At 41.3% G+C, this 23,268-nt stretch overlaps 1 protein-coding gene across 1 annotated transcript in view; it reads left to right on the top strand.

The window, feature by feature from the left end:
- Positions 1–3,135: 3,135 nt before the first annotated feature.
- Positions 3,136–23,268, top strand: part of CTTNBP2NL (CTTNBP2 N-terminal like) — a 37,044-nt gene continuing 16,911 nt past the window's right edge. The window contains exons 1-2 of the mRNA XM_089514406.1: positions 3,136–3,213; positions 18,031–18,138. Of these exons, the coding sequence (XP_089370532.1) occupies positions 18,040–18,138 (99 nt within the window). The 5' untranslated portion in view covers positions 3,136–3,213; positions 18,031–18,039. The remainder of the gene's footprint in view (positions 3,214–18,030; positions 18,139–23,268) is intronic.

Here is a 23,268-nt window from a genome sequence, read left to right as displayed (position 1 = left end):
CCCTGAGTTGACCCTGACTAATGGCAAACCTGTGGATGAGGCATCTCCAAGACCCCCTCTCCCCAACTTCTCTGCTCAAGTCCTTAAGGTTCATACCCATGTCTTTCTTCATTGGGTCTAGCCATCTAGCATATAGTCTTCCTCTCTTCCTGGTGCCACCTACCTACCTACCTACCTACCTACTTACCTTATCATCTTTTCTAATGAGTTATGCCTTCTCATGATGTGACCAAAGTACAAAAGCTTCAGTTTCATCATTTTGGCTTCCAGGGATATTTCAGGCTTGATCTGCTCAAGGACCCATTTGTTTGAATTTATTTTCTTCTTATCTGCTTTCTTCACTGTCCAGCTCTTACATCCATACTTGATGATGGGGAATACAATGGTTTGGATAATTCTAACTGTAGTGTTCAGTTTTATTTCTTTGCACTTTAGAATCTTGTCCAGTTCCTTCATAGCTGCCCTTCATCAGAACATTGAGAGGGGGAGGCTTTTCCTCCTTGCTTTAAACCTGGGGTTGTATCTTTCACTGAAGACTCAGACCAAGCAATTTGTATTTGCAAGATACAAAGGGATCTTGTAGCACCTTTGAGACTAACAGAAAGAGACAAAGCATGAGCTTTTGTAGACTTGAGCCAACTTCCTCAGGTGCATGGTGGGTCCAGAAACAGATCTAGATAAGCCGGTTGTGTGTGAGAATGTCAATTGAAATTCAAATCCTTGTAGGTATGGAGATGAGGTGACAACTTCCGTTTATAAGTGATAAGTCGTTGGGTGTGTGTGTGTGTGTGTGTGACAGAGAGAGAGAGAGACAAAGACAGGAGGAGGGATGTTGCCTAAAACCAAGGAGAGTAAGTAATCATGTGAATGAGTATTGGAATGTAGTATGGAGACCAGAGAGGAGATGTGATGGAGCACTCATGATTCCGCTGAAATAGCAGAATTGGAATGTATCCACAGACTCCAGTCCCTCAGCAATGGGCTGAACAGAGACAATGGAGAGTCGAAGGCTTTCATGGCCAGCATCCATAGTTTTTTGTGGGGGTTTTGGGCTATGTGGCCATGTTCTAGAAGAGTTTCTTCCTGATGTTTCGCCAGCATCTGCGAGGCACAGATGCTGGCGAAAATTGTTACCACTTCTCCATGTCCACAAGTTTTTAAATTTAAATTAATATTCTTGCACACAACCAACTTATATAGGTCTGCCTCTGGACTCTCCCCTTCATTGCATGTATCTGAGGAAGTAGGGCTCAAGTCTACGAATGCTCATGCTACTAGCTTCTTTCCTTCACTATGGTCCAAAACACATTGCAGAAATAATCCAGTTTAAGAGTTAACTGCCATGACTCAGTGCTAGGGAATCCTGGGAATTGTAGTTTATTGTGGCACCAGAGCGCTCTGTCAGAGGAGGCTAAGATCCGAAATACAGTGCAGAAATAATCCTGTAGTTAGGACCTTTAGCAGGGGTAGGCAACCTGCGGCCTGCGGGCCGGATGCGGCCTGACAAAGCCTTGGGAATGGCCCCAGCCCGGTCCTGCCGCCGATTGCCGCCGGAGCCTTTGGCCTCTCGCGTGAGGGCGTGGGGCCTTTGGCCTATCAGGAGGAGGCGGGCAAGGGGGGGCAAGTGGCAGGCAAGGGGGGGCAAGCGGTGGGCAATGGGGGCAATTGTCTACAGAAGCCTCCGAAACGTGCATTTATATTAACTTTTTTTAAAAAATCAGCAATTTTTTTTTTGTGTCCTCCATTTTTTTATAAAAAGTGTCCTCCATTTGAAAAATTTGTCCTACACTTGTCCCGGTTTATTTATTTAATTAATTTTTTAAAAAAATTATTATTTATTTTTTGGCTTCGGCCCCCCAGTGATAAGGAACAGCAACCCGGCCCCCGGCTCAAAACGGTTGCCTATCCCTGACCTTTAGTGTTCTCTGTCAGATTATTTCTGCAGTGTGTTTTGGACCCAAGTGTCTCACAAAGCTACAGTTCCCAAAATTCCCTAGCATTGAGCTGGAGGGCATTTAAAGTGGTCTCAAACTGGATTATTTCCGCACTGCGTTTTGGACCTTAGCCTCCAAAGTGCTGCAAGATCCCTTCGCCTACTGATTTCTCAGATTAACATGGCTAGGCCTTTGAATTCTATTAACAAGACATTTAGCCTTCTATGGAGTTTATCCTGTGAATATTCCCCGAAAAATTGCGTAATAACACGAAACGATTTCACACAACGTCATGAAAGTGGTCACAAAGAAGCATTAGCACACATCTTTCTACTTTCGGGATTTCAAGGACAATGCATTTCCGACATTGCTTTATTTGCGCTATTGCGTGCGATCACCATTCGTGCAGTTACCCGCCATTTTCGTTTTGTTCACGGGATGCTTTAAATGCGTTTTAATCTGTCTTTAATGCCTTAATTAGCCCTGGTGCGACAAACTCCTCTGCCAACGAACGCCTCACAAAACTACAAATCCCAGGATTCCGTGGGATGGAGCAGTAACCGTGAGAGCGCCGTCAATCCGTGTTATTTCCACAGTGTGGATGCCACCCTCAGAGCAGCCTCGGTTCTAGAAGGAAAAAACAACCCTTGAAACTCAGATAAAAAGATAAGAGATAAATAAAACAGGTTAACACAGGTCCCAAACACACTGCAGAAATAATAACCCAGTTTGAAACCGCTTTAACTGCCCTGCCTCAATGCTAGGGAATTCTGGGACCTGTAGTTTTATCGTGGCACCAGGGATCTCTCTCTTTTTTTCTCTCTCTGACAGAGAAGGTCAATGTCTCACAAAACTACAGTTCCCAGAATTCCTTGGCATTCAGCCCATTATTAACTCCGCCCATGCTCTTCCGGAAGTGACGTCTCAATCACAGCCTTTCTCTATCTTTAGCTCGGCACACAGCGAACAAAAGGGATTTTCAAGCCCGGCTCGAGATACAGGCACCCTCTGTGCGCATGCGCGCGCCAGCCGCCGGCTTCGGCCTCTGATTGGCTGCAGGGGCCTTCGAAAGGGCGGGCTCTGTGGCTGAGCCCGCCTTCTGCCTCGGCGATTGGCCCAATGGCTGCTCGGGTGAGCGAGGCAGTTGGTGGCCCCGAACGTCAATCTCGGGCGGCTTGAGGAGGCTGGATGGAGAGTGGGGCCGAGCGGGGATCTTGGCGGAGAGGAGGGCGGCGGCGGAGAAGGAGGCGGCTGGGCTGAGAGGAGCTCCGGCGAAGCGGTGGGTATAGCCATGCTTCCTGGTGATGCTCAAAATGGATTCCTCCTGGAGAGAGGAAGGGAGGACCAGGGCTAGGAAAGGAGGAGCCTGGGGTTCAAAAAAGAAACAAGGCTGGGGGTGTAAACCCATGCTTCTTGGTGATGCTCAAAATGGAGGACGTTTGGAAATTCCTTCTGGAGAGGAGGAGGGAGGAAGGGAGGACCAGGGCCAGGAGAGGAGGACCTGGGGCTAAAAAGAAGAACGAGGCTGGGAATGGAAACCCATGCTTCTTGGGGATGCTCAAAACGGAGGATGTTTGGGAATTCTTCCAGGACAGAAGAAGGTTGGAAGGGAGGACCAGTGCTGGAAAAGTAGGACCCTGAGGTAGAAACAGTACTAGAAGAGTAAGCCTGTGCTTCTTGGTGATGCTCAAAATGGAGGACGTTTGGGAATCCCTCTGGGAAAAGGAGGACCAGGTGTGAGTTAAAAACACTCCTAGAAATGCAGATTCCTTAGCGATGCTCAAAATGGAGGACGCTTTGGAATTCCTCCTGGACAGAAAAGTGGAATGGAGGACGCGTCCGGGAAAAGGGGGGTAAGAAGCCCAAGCACCCTGAGCTTAAAAGAAAGAGTCATATAAACTTAAAATAAAATGTTTCTCAGTTATGCTCAGAATGGAGGACATTTGGGGACTCTTCCTGGACAAAAGGTTGAGATGGAAGACTGGTGCTAGAAAAGTAGGACCAAGCCTGGTTGCTGCAAACACTGGGGAATCTTTGCCTGCAGGGAATCATAGGAAAACACTTGTCCATAGGGAAACATATACTACCCCATGGACAAGTATTCCCCTATATTTCCCTATGGGGAACTAATCTCCTGTGTTACCCTATGGACAAGTGTTGAATATTTCCCTATGGGCAAGTATTCCCCTATGTTTCCCTATGGACAAGCGTACTGTGTTTCCCTATGGGGAAGTATTCTCCTACATTTCCTTATGCACAACTGTTCTATATTTCCCTACGGTGAAGTATTCTCCTCTCTTTCTCTATGGGGAAGTACTCCACAGTGTTTCCATGTGGGCAAGTATGGTTTCCCTATGGGCAAGTACTGTCATTTGTTTTAGTATATGTGAGAATAATAATAATAATACAATTTATTTATATCCTGCCTCTCTGTGCAACACAGAGAATACTTTGTCCATATGGAAACATATATTTATCTATGGGCAGGTATTCTCCTATATTTCCCTATGGGCAGGTTTTCAAAGAAGCAGCTGTGCTAGTCTCTTGAAAAGGAGCAGGGTGACTAGACATGGTCCTCCATTTCAGCCATCTGTCCAGGAGGAATTCCCACATGTCCTCCATTTTGAGCAGGACTAAGAAGCATGGATTTACATCTCTGTGAGTGTTTTGAGCTTTTGTTAGCTGAGGCACTTCGTTGCTCTTGAATGCCTTACATTTGGCAGTGCCTTGTCCTCCTTTGCTGTTCTTACATCTGGTCATCTTGGGGGGAGAGCAGGAGGAAAAAGCAAAAAGGAAAGAAAAAGGGATGTAGCAGCACCGTTTAGAATAACTGGTTTTATTTCATTTTTGCATGGATATAACAGTCTCCAAAGAAGTGGGTTTCTATGCACCAAGGGTGCATCTTCCTCTTTTTGTGTGCCTTCAAGTTGTTTCCAATTTATGGTGACCCTAAGGTGAACTGTCACCTTTCTTGGCAAGTTTCTTCAGAAGGGGTATGTCATTGCCATCCTCTGAGGCTGAGAGATTGTGGCTTGTCCAGTGTCACCCAAGCTGATTGGGGATTTGAATCTTGGTCTCTAGAGTCTTAGTCAAAGCACTACACCACACTGTGGCAGTAATGCAGTTCAACATGGCTTTAACTGCAATGGCTCCATTCTAAAGAATCCTTGGATTTGTAGTTTTGTGAGGGCCCAGCACTTTTTGGCAGAAAAGGCTAAAGACCTTGAAGAATTACACATCTCAAGACTCTATAAAATGGAGCAAAAAGTGGTTGCAAAATGCATTATTTCTACAGTGCAGATGCACCCCAAAGCTCATAAAATAAATAAATAAAATTGTGTGTGAGGTAAACAAGTGTCTTTCCATGCAATTTTGACCCACTGAGGTAACTGTTCTCAGAATTTCAGTTATTTGGTTATAATGTGTGAAATGGGCCTGCTCATTTGGATATGGTGTGAATGAAAGAGAGTTGAGATACTTAGGTTTGCAGCCCTGGGATTATGTTTATTTTCCAAAGTGATAAATGCTATTGATCAGATATTCCTAGTCATATTCAGTCCTAAAAGCCCTAGGAGTAAGAGTAACCTAACCCATGGTCCCCAGACATAAAAGGACACATAAAGGGACCAAAGTTGACCACCACTTCACATTCATCCTTGGTTGCCATCATGCCAATCAATTAGTTTTGTTGTACTTTGTGACTGTTCACCAAATTATCAGTCTTCCCCTCTGGAAGTATCTTGTCCAGTAGTGCTTCTTATTTGGGAAATTGGACATAATCAGATCAGTTTTTGTGATCAAGGAATTATTTAGAAAAATGATGTGTTAAGTGGGATGGCTGGAGTTTAGAGCTGTTTGAAAGCAATTTGCTGGGTGAAGTAGACTCAAGTCTATGAAAGCTTATGCTGCCAAATTCTTTCTTTAATTAGTCTCAAAGGTGCTATAAGATCACTTTACGTTAATTTTAAGCAGTTGCACAGATAGTTTTTGCTATGTGTTTTTCGGAAAAATAGAACCTGAGCCTATCAAAACCGAGTGGTGTTGGAACAGAGTGCTTATCAGAGGAATAGTTTGAGTTTCTAAGCCCTTTGTAGTAGGACCAGTTGTTTGCTATAGGTCAGTGAGAGATACTATTGACTTGTGTTTATATGTACTCAGTTAATAATATGATTTTAACTTGCCAAATTCAATGAGATGTGTTTTTGGCTGTCAAACAGACAATAATTCACCACAGAAAAACACCCTAAGTGACTTTTAGTGCTCTCTTATGTAATTTGAGATTCCATCATAGTGGCTATGTGTAATTTGAGATCCCACCATAGTGTAATGTGGCCGTAGCCAAAGGAAACAATGTGGCTGTAGCTAAAGGAACATTATCTCTACAAAACGATAAAAAATTATTTTAATGCTTAGTCTATAGCAATCCTTAGCCAGGTATTTTGTTTTTTAAAAATTAGTACTTTCAGTAAATTTGATTATCTCTCTGTGTATTATGTGCTACTTCCTTCAGAATCTTGGCTTAAAAAAAGTTGGAGCATTTGCATGTGGCTGCTCTGCAGACTTTCTGTGTTTGTTAAAGGTGTGTTTAGTGACCATAGTAGCACTGAAAACACAAGTCAGCAGTTGCTATATGTTTACTCTGTGGTTATTGGAAGCATCAAGTGTTGGGAGTCTTCAAAGCAAAGGAAGGCGCTCTAGCTACAGAACCACCAGTCTATAGAAACTAATGTACTATGTTCTTTTAAAATTAAATAAATCAAGATGTTACCAGTATTTCTAATTTTCTTTAAAAATAAATGAATTTTATAGACATTAAATAAGGAGTAAGATGTTTTAGGCATTTAATAAAATAATTTTAAATTGCACTCAATGTACTTGCAAGGAGAAATGTGTAGTGTTAGTGAAGTCTTGTACATTTCTCAAAATCAATTCTGCCACCACAGTATTGTTTATTTACCTTAGCTATTGTGCTTCTAATGTTTAGATGCCCAAATGATCCTTGAAAAGTTGCACTAACTGAGATTAATTCATATGCTTATGGTAAATAGTGTAAGTGACTTCAAAAGAAAGAGCAGGCTTCTACATGTTTAGGAAAATAAACAATGATCTGCATTAAAGGCACACTTTGGTTAACAAAGCCTCTAACAAAGATGTTGCTTTTAACAAAGCGCTCTTACACCTGTTGAGCCACCTTTTCCTCCTCCTCCTTTGTCTAGCTAGAAGGTTTTTAAGCAGCACTAATAATAAGATAATGTTAAAGGTGGGTTGTAGAAACTCAGACTTGTGATGTCAAGTTGCAGCAGCATGCCTGCAGTAAACAATGTAATAAAGCTTGATGTCAGAAAGAAAAAGATTTTACTCCAACTCATCCGTATGTAGCCATGTGTGCTTGCCTACAACTGGCAAAGTAAACAGCAACTGACTCAAGAGTCCCTAACTTAGCATTTGCAAACAGCAGAACAGAGAGAAAGGGGGAAAGCAGGAAGGATGTTGAGAAGCTGCAGTGTGTCCAGAGGAGGACAACCAGAATGGTGAAGGGTCTGGAAACTATTTCCTACGAGGAGAGACTTCGAGGCTAAACAGACTGGCCAAAAGGGCTGGTGTCAGGGTGGGGTGGGGGGTGTGGCAGCTGCCTGCCTGATCAGATGGTGGGCAGTGTCACGATGCTGCAACTACACGCTGCACACCAAAAGGAGCTCAGAAAAGTACTGCCACAGTGGCAAGAATTTTTCCGCTTCTTGTTGGCCTAGAAAAACCCTGGATTGAGGCCACAGCATGCTGTTGCCGTGGCCCTAATCCAGCGCTCAAAGGGGCAGCATGACCGTTTAGGCCCTAGGAGAGCTGGATATGTTCAGCCTGCAGAAGAAAAGGTTAAGAGATGATATGATAGCCCTGTAAGAATGGGTGTCATACTGAAGATTGAGCAAGCTTGTTTGCTGAATTTCTAGAGAATAGGACCCACAGTAATGGATTCAAGCTACAGGAAAAAAAGATTCCACCTTAACATTAGGAAGCACCTCCTGAGAGTAAGAGCTGTTCAACAATGGAACACACTCCCTCAGAGTGTGGTGGTCTCCTTCTTTGGAGATGGCTGGATGGCCAGCTGTTGGGAGTGCTTTGATAACGTATTCCTGCCAGGGCTGGTGGTTGGAGTGGATGGCCCTTGAGGTCTCTTCCAATTCTATGATTCTGTGCAGTTAGTTTTGAATACAAAAAGTTTGCTGAAACATGTTGAAGTGCCCTTTCCCCCCTTTTTCCGTTTGTGTGCCCATAGCGACCTATCTCTGTTCCATTTTATTTTTGCTCTTGGTACCAATGTCCGGAAGCACATCCTACTTTGTTAACTGAGGTAGACCTGTATAAGGTTTTGAGATCCCATGATCCAAGAGGATACCCCAGGCCCACTAGTGTCATAGCAATGCTTTCATTATTCTATTGGGACCTTGCTAGAGAAATATGTACATTAGTCATTTATTCCACATGCCTCTTCATGCTTTCATTGTTGATGCTTTCTCAAGCTGAATTACTTCAGACTGGCTGAGATGGGGATTTCCAAAAGGAGCATTGCCTGCCTTGTCTTCAAACATGGGTTGTGTCAGACTGAAGTTTTTGTTACGGTCCATCTTACTGAAAAATCCATGTGTTAAAGGAAGGGACTGTTTTCATACTGTGTGGTGAATGCAGCTGTTGACTATATCTGACAGTGAAATCCACACTTTACCTCAAGGAGCTCACACAAGCAAAAGTACCTCAATAGGAGATATTATTTGAAAATGGGGTTTCTGTTACTACTCACTCACTATTCAGTTTTGGACAGTCAGCAAATTTGAAAATACCTGCACAAAAGTGAACAGACAGTCTGCAGCTAGTAGAAATCCTATTTGACTGTTGCAACTAGCATGGTGCTTATAGGTGAAATATAGGCTGGATACTCAAAACCTAGGAAAGCGTAGTTGAGTATCAGAATAAAAGTCTCTTAACATCTGTATTAAAGAATGATATCAGACTCCTCAGAACGTGCTATGACATATATGCATAAAAGTTATCAAAAAATTTTTTTAGTGGAGATGCTTGTGAGGAGAGAAATGAAATGTGGCTGCCTTGTTCATACTGAAGAAGCTAAGCCATTACTGACAAGCTGTAGTTAGTAGTGTGTAGCTTTATATAAACATATTCATACAGTGATGTATTTTTAAGAAGAAAATGTATCTCTGATAGCTGCAAAATAGGCAGAAATTTAACAAAACTATTTCTACCCATCATTTATTGCTGGACAAATTGTTTCCTGCTATGCACGTGTAAACACATAGTGCCACTGTTGAAAAGAAGAGTACAATTAAACAACGGTTGACAAAGGAGAATGATCCTAAGGAATGTATGAATAGCAGGTGTAATTTGGAGAAATTATATAATTGGAAGTTTTGTAATTTCTTTAAAGAAAAAATTACCATAGCCTCAGTGTATCCTCAGTGTATCTCTTATAGCCTCACTAGTACCTGAAACTCAAATATGTACTCTTTTGTAATACTTCCAATTATCATTCCTGGACTCTATTGTACTGGATCGATTTGAGTTGGTGAGTACCGATGATGTGGACAAGATCCTCGGAAGAGTTCGGAAGACGACCTGCTCTCTCGATCCCTGTCCCTCGTGGCTAGCGGCCCAGGGGGGACCGGCGGTAACTTCGTTGTTACGCCGGATTATTAATACATCTTTGAGGGAGGGCCAATTTCCATCAGAACTCAAATTGGCCATTGTAAAACCTATTCTGAAAAAGCCCTCCCTCGACCCCCTGGTATATAATAATTATCGGCCAGTTTCCCTGCTGCCATTTTTGGGGAAGGTGATCGAGAGGGCGGTTGCAATCCAACTTCAGGCGGTCTTGGATGAAACGGATTATCTAGACCCATTTCAAACTGGCTTCCGGGCGGGTTACGGGGTTGAGACGGCCATGGTCGCCTTGGTCGATGATCTCCGTCTGGGTATCGACAGGGGAAGCGTGTCCCTGCTGGTGCTCTTGGACATCTCAGCGGCTTTCGATACCATAGACCATGGTATCCTTCTGGGGCGCCTAGCGGAGGTGGGAATCGGGGGCACTGCGCTCCAGTGGTTCCGGTCCTACCTCTCTGGGAGGTCCCAGATGGTGCAGCTGGGAGACGTGTGCTCCGACGAGAGGCCCCTTAAAACCGGGGTCCCTCAAGGGGCCATTCTGTCTCCCATGCTATTTAACATTTACATGAAACCGCTGGGAGAGGTCATCCGGAGACATGGGGCGCGGGGTTATCAGTACGCTGATGACACCCAAATTATTTTCTCTATGTCTCCGACTGATGCAGTGACTGGGGATGGTGTCTCTCCTCTCGTGGCCTGTCTTGAGTCAGTAATGGGCTGGATGAGGGAAAACCGACTCAAGCTGAATCCAGAGAAAACGGAGGTACTAGTGATAGGTTCCCCTGGTCCAGGAATGGCGGTGGTTCCACCTGTCCTGAACGGGGTCACGCTCCCTGTGAAGGACTCCGTGCGCAGTCTGGGGGTGCTTCTGGATTCGTCGCTTCACCTGACTGCTCAGGTGAGTGCGACGGTCAGGAGCACATGTTATCAGCTTCGGCTGATTCGCCAGCTGCGCCCATACCTGGCCCAGAGGGACCTTGAAACGATCGTACATGCTCTGGTAACCTCAAGACTGGATTTTTGCAATGTACTCTACATGGGGCAACCCTTATACCAAACTCGGAAGCTACAATTGGTGCAGAATATGGCAGCCCGGCTGGCCACTGGTGCTCCCAGGACCAGCCATATAACACCGATTTTAAAAGATCTTCACTGGCTGCCTATTCGCTTCCGAGCTCAATATAAGGCGTTGGTAATTACCTATAAAGCCCTAAATGGCTTGGGTCCAGGATACCTGAAGGACCGCCTCTCCCCATATATTCCGTCCCGCACCCTCAGAACATCCGGGCAGCAACTCCTGAAGGTGCCAGGGGCTAGGCTTTCTTCCGTCACTAAGCGGACGTTTTCCATCGCCGCCCCGGCCCTCTGGAATACGCTGCCCGCTGAGCTCCGCTCGACTACCTCCCTGGCCCAATTTAAGAAGGATTTAAAGACCTTCTTATTTCATCAAGCATTCCCCCCATGAACATCTTTTAGGGCCTCCCTCCTCTTCCGTGGCCATGAGGAAGGGCTAACTGGGGTTTTATCTTTTTCATTGCTTTTATTGTTTCTTTGATGCACTGTTTGCGCGCGATTTGTTGATTTATGTATTTTTCACTGTTGTACACCGCCCTGATCTATGGAAGGCTGCGGTATATAAATAAAACTTTTATTTATTTATTATTTATTATTATTCCACGTGAAGGTTTTTAACACTTATCTGGAAACATTTCTAAATTCCTAGATTCTTCAAGTGTTTGTTGTTCTATTTCCATTGCTGGATTTCATTTGGACAGAAACAGACATTAACAGACATTATCAATACATTTTACTTTCAAAATTATCCAAGCTGTTTTTCATTACAACATCAAATAGTTACTTCTGGTCTTTTATAGATGTTTGTAAGCTGCACAGCCTGGGCTGTGTGCATAATACTCATGAACCAATATTTGATTTCTTACTATCAGAAGTTTCTGTCCAAATTTTGTAATATAAAATATTTTAATAAGTGGATACAAGATTGCAGTTTGCAGTATATGAGTTGTCTGGGAATAAGCCACATTAAACTCAGTGGAGTTGTCTTCCAGGTACACATGTATAGTTGTCTTCCAGGTGTATTGCATTGGGAGGATGCTATTCCTAGAATATTTCATGCAGTGGTTTGAGTTTTGGATTGCGACCCTGGAAACCAGGGTTTCCTCAGTCAGCTATGGAAATCTTGCGGATGGACCTTGGACAAGTTACATTCAATGTCAAAAATGGCAAAGTCAAACTCCCTCTGAACAAATCTTGCCAAGCAAACCCATGACAGGTTTATGTTTGGGTCGCCATAAGTCAGAGATAATAATAATAATAATATTTATTTGTATACCGCCCTCTGGCAAACCAATCCGGGCGGTTAACAACAGTAAAATATAAAATATGACAATTAAAAACCCTTTATCCCCCCCCCCCCCCACCAACAAAATTCTGTTAGTGTTAATATGGATAAATATAGCCAGAGCTGACATTTTTTGCAGCAGTTAACAGCCTATTTAAAAACCTATTAGAGGCATTGTAACTATTCTAAAGTAGCTGATGAACTGGAGTCCTTAGTTTAATAACACAGGGGGGTTGAACTCAACAGTATTGATCAGCTGAAGACTTACATTGGTAAACTACTTAGAGATGAAAGAAAACTGTTCCAAAGTTTTCTGTGGATTGATGTTTGTAAATTTTTGGAGATGTTATGTTTACTTCCACATCACAAGGAAGTGATATATTTAACATTTTATGAACATAGTAGTGTAAGCTCATCTCGCACACAGAGTTTTTTTAATGCTGAAAAATGTGTTAAAAATTTCAGTGTTAGAATGAATTTAAATTAAGCTTGCGCACAGAGGAGCCTTGTTTCAATAACAGCTATGTTTTTTCATGGACTATAAAACGACAGGAAATATCTTCAATAATTGGAGGAAAATGCTGGCCTGTGTTTCAGGAAATAGCACCAGTCATCTTAGGCAAAGCATTCAAATTTAGTTTTAACTTTCTTCTCAGAAACTGCTGCTACATATTCCAGTACTGAGTTGGGTTTTCAAAAATGTTGCAGAGAAGTTTTAATAATAATAATAATAATAATAATAATAATAATAATAATAATAATACTGTTTATTTATAGCCCGCTTTTCCAAAGGAGATCAATTTTATTCTGATTGTCCTCAGTGTGGAATAATCAGTCCTCCATATCTGCAGATTATTTATCTATGGATTCAGCCATTCATGGCTTGAAAATTAAAAAAAATCCAAAAAGCAAACCTTGATTTTTCTATTTTATAATAGGGATACTATTTCACCACACCAGGACTTGAGCATCCATCGATTTTGTTATGCACAAGAAGTCCTGGATTCAAAAACCAGTAGATACCAAGGGACCACTGTCAGCATCATCTTATTGGCACACTGAATAAGAGACCTCCAAGAGTCTCTCTTATTAACAGCCCTGCTTTTAAGTCCTGCCAATTCAGGCCCATGGCTTCCTTGATCAAGCCATCTCACAGCATCTTTCAGAAAGGCAATTTTTATCAAAGTATTGTATTGTTGTGTTAGTGTAGTCCATTTTATAAAAATCACAAATGAAGTAATTTAGTTTACAAATGAATGTCTACAGTCCTCGTAATCTTCCCTTTTATGAGCTGGGCCAGACCCTGAGATCATCAGGAGAGGCACGTCTCTCAGTCCCACCACTATCACAAGCACAGTTTGTGGGGATGTGAGAGAGAGCCCTCTTAGTAGTTGTCCCTGGACTGGAGCTCCCTTCCCAGGAAGGCCTGAATCGTCCCATCATTGCTCTCATTCCATCACCAGGCAAATGCCTTTTTATTCTGAAATGTTTATAAAATGGAAACGTTTTAAAGAATGGGCTAGGCGATGCTGTGTGGTTTTAAACAGAACTCCTTTTAATTGCTTATCTTTTTACTTGCAGTTTCATTATTTTAACTGAAGGTTTGAATTATTTTAATACTGTGACTAGGGTTCAGGAAGCTATTTTCTGCTACAGTTGACCCTTGGTATCTGCAAGGGGATCCACGGATGCCCAAGTCCCATTGTCCTCAATGGCACTTTGCCCCTGAACTTCCCAAAGCCTGCCTTACTGTAGCAGGCGGCTAGTAGCTGCCTCTTCTTTCTCTTCATCCTTCCACCTCCTCCCTCTGCCAACTCTTCCTTCTCCCTGCTCCTCTTCCTCCTCAGCCTTTTCCTCTGCCGTTTTTTCCCTCTTCCTCCTCTTCCTTCCTCTTCCCTACTCAGCCGCCACCGCTCCACCTGCTCTTCCTTTCTCCTTCCTATTCCCCTTACCCCATCACTGCTGCCCATCTTCCTCCTCCTCCTCTTCCTCTCCTCCTTCTACCCAGGCCACCACAGCCACTCATCCTCCTCCTCTTCCTTCCTTCCTCCTCCCCTCCTCTGCCGCTCCCCCACGCGGGCTTGCTGAAATTTGCGGATGGCAAGTCTGCAGATACAGAGAGCCCACTGTAATTTGATCTCAACCGTTTTTCTGTAGTGGTATTTACTATTTCTTTTAAAGGTTATACCCCTTTGCTAAAACTTTTACAGTTCATCCAACATTAGTCATAAAAGCTCAGACAGAAGTGTAGTTTTAGTCTACACCAGTAGCTACAATTTTTAAAAATAAGTGCTAGCCTCTGACCTTATTACCATTGGCTTTATATAGCAATGACTTTAAAGAATCTGGTAGAGTTGCCAGGAAAGTATAGTAACAGGAGTGTTTATAAGGAAAAGTTTTAGAAGGTGCAGGGAAGAGGGAGGACTGATCCCCCATGGCTGTTTTCTTCGAGAGGAACATGCTTCCTCTAGAGTTGGGCCAACACCAATTTAGCTCTGTCTAGTCTTGTTGGAAATTATGAAAGCAGACATTTGTGAGTATTCCAAACTGTTTAAACCTTCTCTAGACAGTCAACTTATTTATCTTCAGCACTGAATGCACTTGGTGTGATGACAGTTATAATAAGTAGCTGCACTGGATTTCGAACAATCATAATCCTGTAAAGACCTGTGGTTTCACTTGTAAAAGAGTCTCTAATGAGAGCAATAGTGTCTTTTCTTTTCCCATCCTGCCTTTCACACCTTTGAAGTTTTTTGGAAGAAGTTAATATTGTACCTTGAAATCTGGTATGAGAATAATCCAGTTAATGTAGAGGAATCAGTAGAACTCTGCTTTAAATTTTTCATGACATATTCACTTCATTAAAACATTTTTGCAAGTGGAACAGCAGCTGGAAAACTGTTACATCTTAAACAAACCTGAATGTGTCCTTGTTTGTTTGGAACTATGTGGAGTAATGCAAATAGCTCACTTAGGTCCAAAACACACTGCAGAAATAATCCGGTTTGAGACTGCTTTAACTGCCCTGGCTCAGTGCTAGGGAATCCTGGGAAGTGTAGTTTTGTGAGACATTTAGCCTTCTCTGTCAAGAGAGCTCTGGTGCCACAATAAACTACAGTTCCCAGCATTCCCTAGCACTAGGCCAGAGCACTTGAAGCGGTCTCAAACTGGGTTATTTCTGCAGTGTGTTTTGGACCAAAGTGGTAGCAGTGGAATATTTTTAATGTAACAGACTACTTTCTGGATTAGTCTGTTTTAGTGAATTCTGTTTCTTTAGTAGGGCAGCTGATCTTTCCAGTAACTGTGTAGTAGGTGCTATAGACTGAAGATCTATGCTTGCTGGAATCTTTTTTGTATTCAGGGGTATTGACAGATTAAGATGAGTTCAGTTAAAAGAGTGCAGGAAAAACTGATTTCAGTTCTTGTAATGAAGTGACTTGTTTTACACTTGTTAGGAACAATATGTTCTAGATGGTCCAGCATAAGTCTTGAACGTTCATTAGAAAAATTATTTGAAGTAAGCAGTGTCAAGTGGGGTTTTATCACATATACAGCCATTGTAAAATGCCGAGTTACAGTATCCAAGATTGATCTCAGTTGCTTCCACTTGTTACTAAATTGGCTAAACAAATCACACATCATGTCTTAAAAATATTGATAGTTACCTTTCTTTGATTTCAAATGCATCAGAGGAAACAGAGTTAAGTCTACAAAAGCTCATGCTGCCAACTTCTTTCTTTAGTTAGTCTCAAAGGTGCTACAAGATCTCTCTACAAACTGAATCTACAGACTAACATGGCTATATTTTTGAATTCTACCTTCTTTGATTTGTTCCTCTCCTAACAAACCAGAGCAAGAATCTAGAGTTTATTGTTCATTCTGGGAGGAAGAAGCAAACCAGAGAAAGGTAGCTTTCTGTGGTTGCATGATATGACAGATAAACCATGGGGGAAAGCTTTGTGGTTTGTCAGCATATACCACCATAGTCCTTGTACATGACAAGTGTGAGTTCCCAGCTTGTAGTATTGTACAAATCTGTGTGGTGTGACAATTGGCCAAATAGCTTAGTGCTCTTTTCAATGTACTAAAGTTTTGTTTGTTTGTTTGTTTTATTTTAAAAGAGTCATTAACTTATCCTTGTTAAATTGATTTAACTCACTGACTGTTTCACTTCTGGGTTTGTTGTCCTTTCGTTCCCTGAGAATCTGGTTATGAATATGTTAGTGAACCCCTGGAAAAAGGTGAATGGTTGCTTATTTGCAAGTAGTTCTAGGGGCCATTCAGACTACCTTTTGTACCGATTTGTAACCCGAATTAAAAATCGGAAGTTCCCATTGGCACCAGTTTAAACACATCAGAATTAGGGTCTTTCACACTCGATCCAGGGCAAATCCCTCTTAGAGCGGTTTTTCTGGAAATGGATTATTTCCCGTGTCTTTTAGGAAAACCCGTTTCTTCTCTGCTGCTGGAAAATGTGAACTTGGCTCCGGTCATGATCAGGGCAAGTTCAGGGAAGGGATTTAGTTCAGAGGGAGGGCAGAGGGCAGAACATGCCTCCCCTCTCGCAGGCAGCTTTCTCTCTCTCACTTTCTCTCTTTTTTTGTATTTTTATTTTTGACAGATTATGCAAATGCTTTTTCTACAGGTTGCTAAATACTGATAAAATATGTCTGCTTGTGCTACATTTCCCTTTTGTTTGCTTGCTGACAGCACAGCAGGTCGCTTTGCAAGTGGCAATTTTTAAAATATATTTTTGTGTGTGTAATATGCGAATGCTACAATGTGAATGTTACAAATGTTTCCCTTTCAATTTGGCAAACTGATACAATGGAGTTTATCAGACAAGGGGAATTGGAAGTATAATCCAATGGCAATCTAACTCAATCATGGGGTTTCACGTTATTGCGTGATAACCCACTACACGCAAATTCGGGCAATGGGAAGTCAGTCCGAACGCAATCATGTGGTTTCACGTTATTGTGTAATAGACTGCCACACTCAAATTTAGGCAATGGCGAGGTATTTTCAGGCAATGGGAAGCCAGATCGAACGCAATGCACATTCACGTAATTGCGCTATACTAGCTATTTTAAGTGAATGTGTTCTGGCCCTACTTTCTTTTCATTCAAATTTAAGAGAAATTCCTCCCATTTGATAAACTTCAATGTGTGAATGCTTGTTCTACATGTGTGTATGTAAGGAGAGGTGGCATTCTGGGGTGGCAGAGGTGGCATTCAGGTGGCCTCCCCTGCAATCTACATTTGTTGTTGTTGTTATTAATATTATTGTGACAGATTATGCAAATGCTTTGGAAGGGAAGGGAAGGGAATGGAAGGGTAGGGAAGAGGTTCCAAAGAGGAGGCAATGCTGGGTTGGAAGCGAAGGGGAAGCTAGAGGCTGGCATGTGGAAACCCATGACTTTGAGGGAGTCACACTCTCTCAGATTCAGGGGAAAGGCAATGGCAAATCTCCTCTGAGCCAATCTTGCCAAGAAACCTCCAGGATTGGGGTCGTTTTAGGGTTGCCATAATCTGTAATGGCCCAAATACACACAACACACACACACACACCTGGAGGTTTTTAAATTTGATAAATTGACAGAATATGTGCACACTGCCACCAGTTGTTTTTTAAAAAAAGGGGGGGGGAAGCACCCATTCGGTTGGCCAATGGCTGTAGGATATGTCACCTTTGACGAAAGTGGAAGTGAATTTGATTGACAACAAAGGAGGCTCCATTTTAAAGCGGTACTGCAAATGTGAACTTCAGAGGGGCAAATTGCCCCGATCGAAGTAAAGGGTAGTGGGCACTTGTAATTGAGCTGATTCGGTATGGGGGCAACTGGATCTACCCAGTTCTATCCAGAGCAAATGAGCTAGTGAGAATGGGGCCCTAGTGTCTATAAAAGAAACGATAGTGGGGGTTTTTGTGCTTTTAATACAGCTTTTAAAAGGAAAACACAAAATTTCAAGCTTGTAAGTCATATGTACTTTATTGTATATTATGAAAGGAGTCTTGATGGCACTTCAAAAAACTTCCAGTTAAGATTTCAATTTCTGTTTCCAGGTCTTCAAGATGAATCTCGAAAAACTCAGCAAACCTGAACTACTGACACTCTTTAGCATTCTTGAAGGGGAATTAGAAGCCCGAGATCTTGTCATAGAAGCTTTAAAGGTAAGTGCCAGAGAGGCAGTTCTGCAAAATTTGTTCTCATTGACTTCAGTCTAACTGTTTGGGTTTTGGTGGCAACATTGAAATGAAATACTACATGATTGTCTATACCTTGGCATTTATTGTCAAAGTTCTGTGGTTAAACATATTCATTATTACAAATGTAAGGACATTATCTTTAAACCAGGCTGCTCTCCCTCCATCATAGCAGAATAGTAAGACCTGAACTTCTTGTTCTCACTGGCATGTATCAGCATGTCTCTGTTAAAGAGGTGATTTGGTGAACATCAGTTGTAGTCTTTACAGGCAGAAGTAACCGCAGTTTACCCTATAGATTTATAAGTAACCCCATTAGCATCTATCAATCTTCAAAGTTTATCTATGCAATGCAGGTTATTGCATGTAACTAGCATAGTTTTAAAATCCATTGCTAGGCGTTACTCAGTTTCCTGTAGATTTTGTCTTCTGAATATTTTTAAGAGTTTGTACGTTATGATATTTAATGTATATTTAATTCATTTTGCCTTTTCCCCTAGTGATACCATTACAGTTAATGCTTACATAATAAATTTGCTCAGTTACTTAAAAGTTACTTAAAAGATATTTCATTTTATTTATTTGACTTTTTAAACATGCAGTTGAGTTCAACAAAGTGACAAGATATAGTTTGTGCTAACTGCAACAAGAATAATGATGTTACTTAACATTTTCTTCACACTCTTATTTAAGCACAATAAATGTAGGCATGCATTTTCTCCCCTTCGTGTCACTGCACCAGTAGCATCACAGGTAGGGCAAGCCAGGCATGTTTTACAGGTACCTAAGATAGCATTGAGTTAATCCCTAAAGCATATGAGTCCTAATGGTAATCCAGTTTTCTGCAATCATTGTATCAAGAGTAGATCACATGTTAGTACTAGACACCTTCTTTAGTGATATTCACGCTTACTGTTTTATTTTAGTGCTGTTTTTATTGACTATGTGAAGGGCTTTAAATTAGTGAAGACATTGACAAGTGTGTATCATCCCTAGGGAATAGTGATAAAAACATAGGTGCCAAACATATAACTTGGATGAAGTGGGATTGTTCAGCGAAAAGCCCAGTGTAATAATGTAGCTCTGAATCTTATAAAGTCATTCCTCCATTGCTTCTTAATCAGTTTTAAAGTGCCTTTCCAGGTTGAAATACTTAAACATGTTGTCCCTGGTAACTACATTCTGCAATAATCTTAAATGACTTGAAGGTGTTTGAAAAATCCTTCAGCTTATTGTATAGAATAGCCATTACCATGCCACGTCACATCTCATTAACTTGTGTTTTGTTCTGGAGAAGTTATTACAAATATTTTTTTAAAGACATACCACATATAACTTGTTTTGCATACTTGCTGTTAGTACAGTGACGTTTGGGTGTTTATCTGATACATTAAGTAAATTGCTTTGTACAAAATGTACAAAGACACCTGCAGCCGTGGATTGCTAATATTGTCAAGAAAAGATGGGAATTGTTTATTATGAAATATTATTTTAAGGTGTGCCAATACATCCTAAGGCAACCTCACTCTGCTTGATGCCCCTGTAGGATTACTGAACAGTAGCTCCTATAAGCCTTGACTGACCTGGCCAGTGGTGGCAGTATCAGGTAAAAGTCCAAAATATCTGGAGAGCCATGGGTTGAGAAGGGCTGCATTTAGCTATCCTGTGAAAAGAAAAGTAAGAAGGACCCTATAACAAAATGAGCATTTGTGAAGAGCCATGTGAAATGGGACCAAAATCCTATCTGTTCTTACAGTTATAAATGGGATGCCTGTGGACAGCATTAGTACCCTCCTGTTCATGTTTCCCAGTGACTGGCATTTTGAGTTGTGTTGCCTCTGATGCTGGAAGAAAAATCCTGTGATCCTGACTAGTAACTGCTGCTACTCTTGCCCATCACATTTGTATAATAACTTTCAGAGTTATTTAAGTTAATGATCATTACCGCATTCTGTGGTTGTGGATTCTGTAATATGACTATATGCTGAATAGAGTACTATTTCCTGTTGTTTATCCTCTGTCTCCTATCATTCAGCTTCATTGGATGACCTCTGGTTCTAGTGTCAGAGAAAAAGGAAGAGGGGGGAAGCTTCCTGTTCACTTTTTTCACCCCATGCATAGTTTTATGTGTTTCTGTCATGTCTCTTTTACTCCCCCTTTTGAAAGCTAAAAAGATTTAAACAGTATGCTGGCTATTTGCCATGATAAATGAAATGTAAATGATTCAAACAGTGTATTGTTTTCAATATGTTTTCAAATCTGTGTTATTGGAAGTGCAGTGTCAAGAATCATACATAGTATTCCAAGTGTATTTGCAGCACAGGTTCATACAAAGTCATGATATTGACAGCTTTATTCTTGATGTTAGGGATCAATATGCATGATGTTATTCTTGATGTTGCAGAAGAGGGATCAAATTCTCCTTTTTCATGATTATATTTTTTATAGTAATAAGGTAAACATGTAGCAAAGAAAAAACAAACAAATTAAGAAATAATTAAAGCAACCAACTCTTTCTTTGAATATCATGATGGATATTTTTGCCCTTGTGTGCACAGTTGTACACTTGATTTTATTGAACCACATCTTTCATTTTAATTTCCATTTTCTCAGTTCTGAGCTGTGCAAGGCCTAAAGGCAAATGCTATTGTTTGTTATTGGTGGGAAGATGTTCAAAGAAGTATGGAGGCATTACTGTGACAAATAAAATCCATTGGTTGAGGAAAAGTTCTGATGTATCTTCTCTAAGGCTTCCTTCCATTTTGTCTCCGTAACATAGATCATTACTGTACTAGCTCTTAGATAATCAAGAAGAGTACAGACAAAGCTCTCTAAGCAGCACCTCTCTGTTCTGAGAAGAAGTGAAAGGAGAATAGATACTTGATCCTCATTTTATTCACAATACCAAGAAATAGAAGCCATTCTCCTCTACACTTCTTCAGAGCAAAAAGGACCACTTATTTCCTGTCCTGCACTACACATGATATTTGGTACTCACATACATGCACTCACATGATATTTGGGATTTTTAAGAAAACAGTGAAAAGTTTTTTGTTTTTATTTTCCTCTTGGGGCACAGCCTGATTTGCATCCCAATCTTTGTTTTTGTGCACTTGTGAATTTTAAACTGATTTGATTTCTGCTAAATTTGTGCAATGCTTTTTGACAGTGATTTCTGGTTCTGTCTGAAGGCATGTCTACATGGGCCATTTGCGGCAGTCACCTCTGCCCTCACGTCACCCAATTTGATTGTGGACTGGGAAGAGCAGTCCTGCAGAGAATCTGGGCCATCCCTGCTTTAAAGTGAATTTAAAAGATTCACCATTTGCTCCAAATCTTCCCAGAAAACCCAGAGCAATGCCAGGTGGCTGTTTACACAGTGTTGCCCACCATTGGCACAATCATTCCTCTGTGGTCTGGTCACAACAAGGCACCAAGTCATGTGATTGACACTGGGCACCTCATTTCTGGCCTCAGGAGCGAGTCACAACAGGATGCTGTGTAGACAGCTGTGTGGCATCAATCCAGAATGCATAAGTAATGGGAGGGAAATTGGGAGCAGCCCAGAGTATTTACCCAGTGTAGACTCACCCTGAGTTGGTACTCTTGTCTGATTACAGAAATTACAGTCTGAATTTCACTGGGCTTTCTCCCTTTTTACAGTTTTTTCTTGCTTTCTTCATGATTTCTGAATTGTTAATACTTCTGAGGGATGAAACTGAATGATATATACATTTAATCAAGGTTTATCTGGTACATTTGGCACAGTAGCTATAATCTTATACTGCACAGTTTGAGTTTCCCATTTTTTAGCAGGAGGAAGTGGGATTGTGGTGGGAGAGATGGGCCTTGTTTTATAGCTGGCCAGGTGCACATAGTTTTCAGAATCTATGTCAGGGTATTTCTAATCATATATGACACTGGCATATTCCAAAGAAATGTTCATGCAAGGACTTTCAGGCAAGGGGAATTTCCCATCCCTGTTTACTGCATGAAGCAGTTTTACAAATCATGCAGTGCAATTTTGCCAGCATTCCTATATGGCTGAATTACTGGGACAGTAATTTTGGCAAATTTGCTTTCCTTCAGTGGCTATCTGTAAGACCACTGATATATAGAATAAGACTGCTGTCATAAATTGCATAATTGCTTAGTTGAATCCAGGTTTATTCTGCTTGGTTTTATTTTATCTTTGGGAAACAGCTCTTGTATCATTTTTCTTAGGCCTAATTAGCATTAGTTTAAATGACTACACAAATTCCTAAGGAATGAATTGCCTCTTGTAAACCATACAAGTTGCCATATTTGGGAGATGTGAGCACCAAGGAAGTGGAGAAAAATAAAGTACAGGTTGAGTATGTCTTATCCAGAATTCCAAAATACAGTGCATTGCTGAGGTAGTGACACCTTTTCTTTCTGGTGGTTCAGTGTACACAGACTTTGTTTAATGCACAAAATTATTGAAAAAATATGTAGAAAATTACCTTCATGCTATAGGTATAAGGTGTGTATCCAACATAAATGAATTCCATGTCTATACTTGGGTTCCACCTCCAAGGTATCTCATTATGTATATACAAATATTCAAAAATTTAGAAAAATCCAAAACACTCCTGGTCAGATTAGGGAGATTCATCCTATACTACAGTGAGATAGCTCTTTCCTTTCCTTTTTTATTTTACTGATAATACAGGAAAGAGGAAAAATAATGTGCGACATGGTAGCTTTTCAACCTTGACTAATAGTCCTAATTGTGTTCCAGAAAATTGTCTGATCAACAGGAGTTAAAGTCCACAAAGCAATATAAAGCATTGACTCAAATTACAGCTTACTTTTGATTTGTGGAATAAACCTACAGCAGATAAAAAATAAATAAATGCCTGAAGATAATACAGAACCTAACACATATTCCTTTGAAACCCTAATGTTTCTGGGTGGTCATGAGTGTGAAGATACTCATTCGAATAGCAGTCAATTATTTGTGATTGCCACTAACTGCTTTTGCTCTCAGGTCTTTGGGAACATTCACAAGACCCAAGAGTAGAGGTATTTTTTCACATTAAAACATCACGTTAGTAGTTGGTTACAGATTTTCAT

This window comes from Sceloporus occidentalis, unplaced genomic scaffold, assembly GCF_023333645.1.
Source record: "Sceloporus occidentalis isolate IW3139 unplaced genomic scaffold, rSceOcc1.0.p SCAF_3, whole genome shotgun sequence".
NCBI lineage: Eukaryota > Metazoa > Chordata > Lepidosauria > Squamata > Phrynosomatidae > Sceloporus > Sceloporus occidentalis.
Note: the sequence above shows the minus strand (reverse complement) of the source record. Positions and strands in the feature narration are given on the sequence as shown.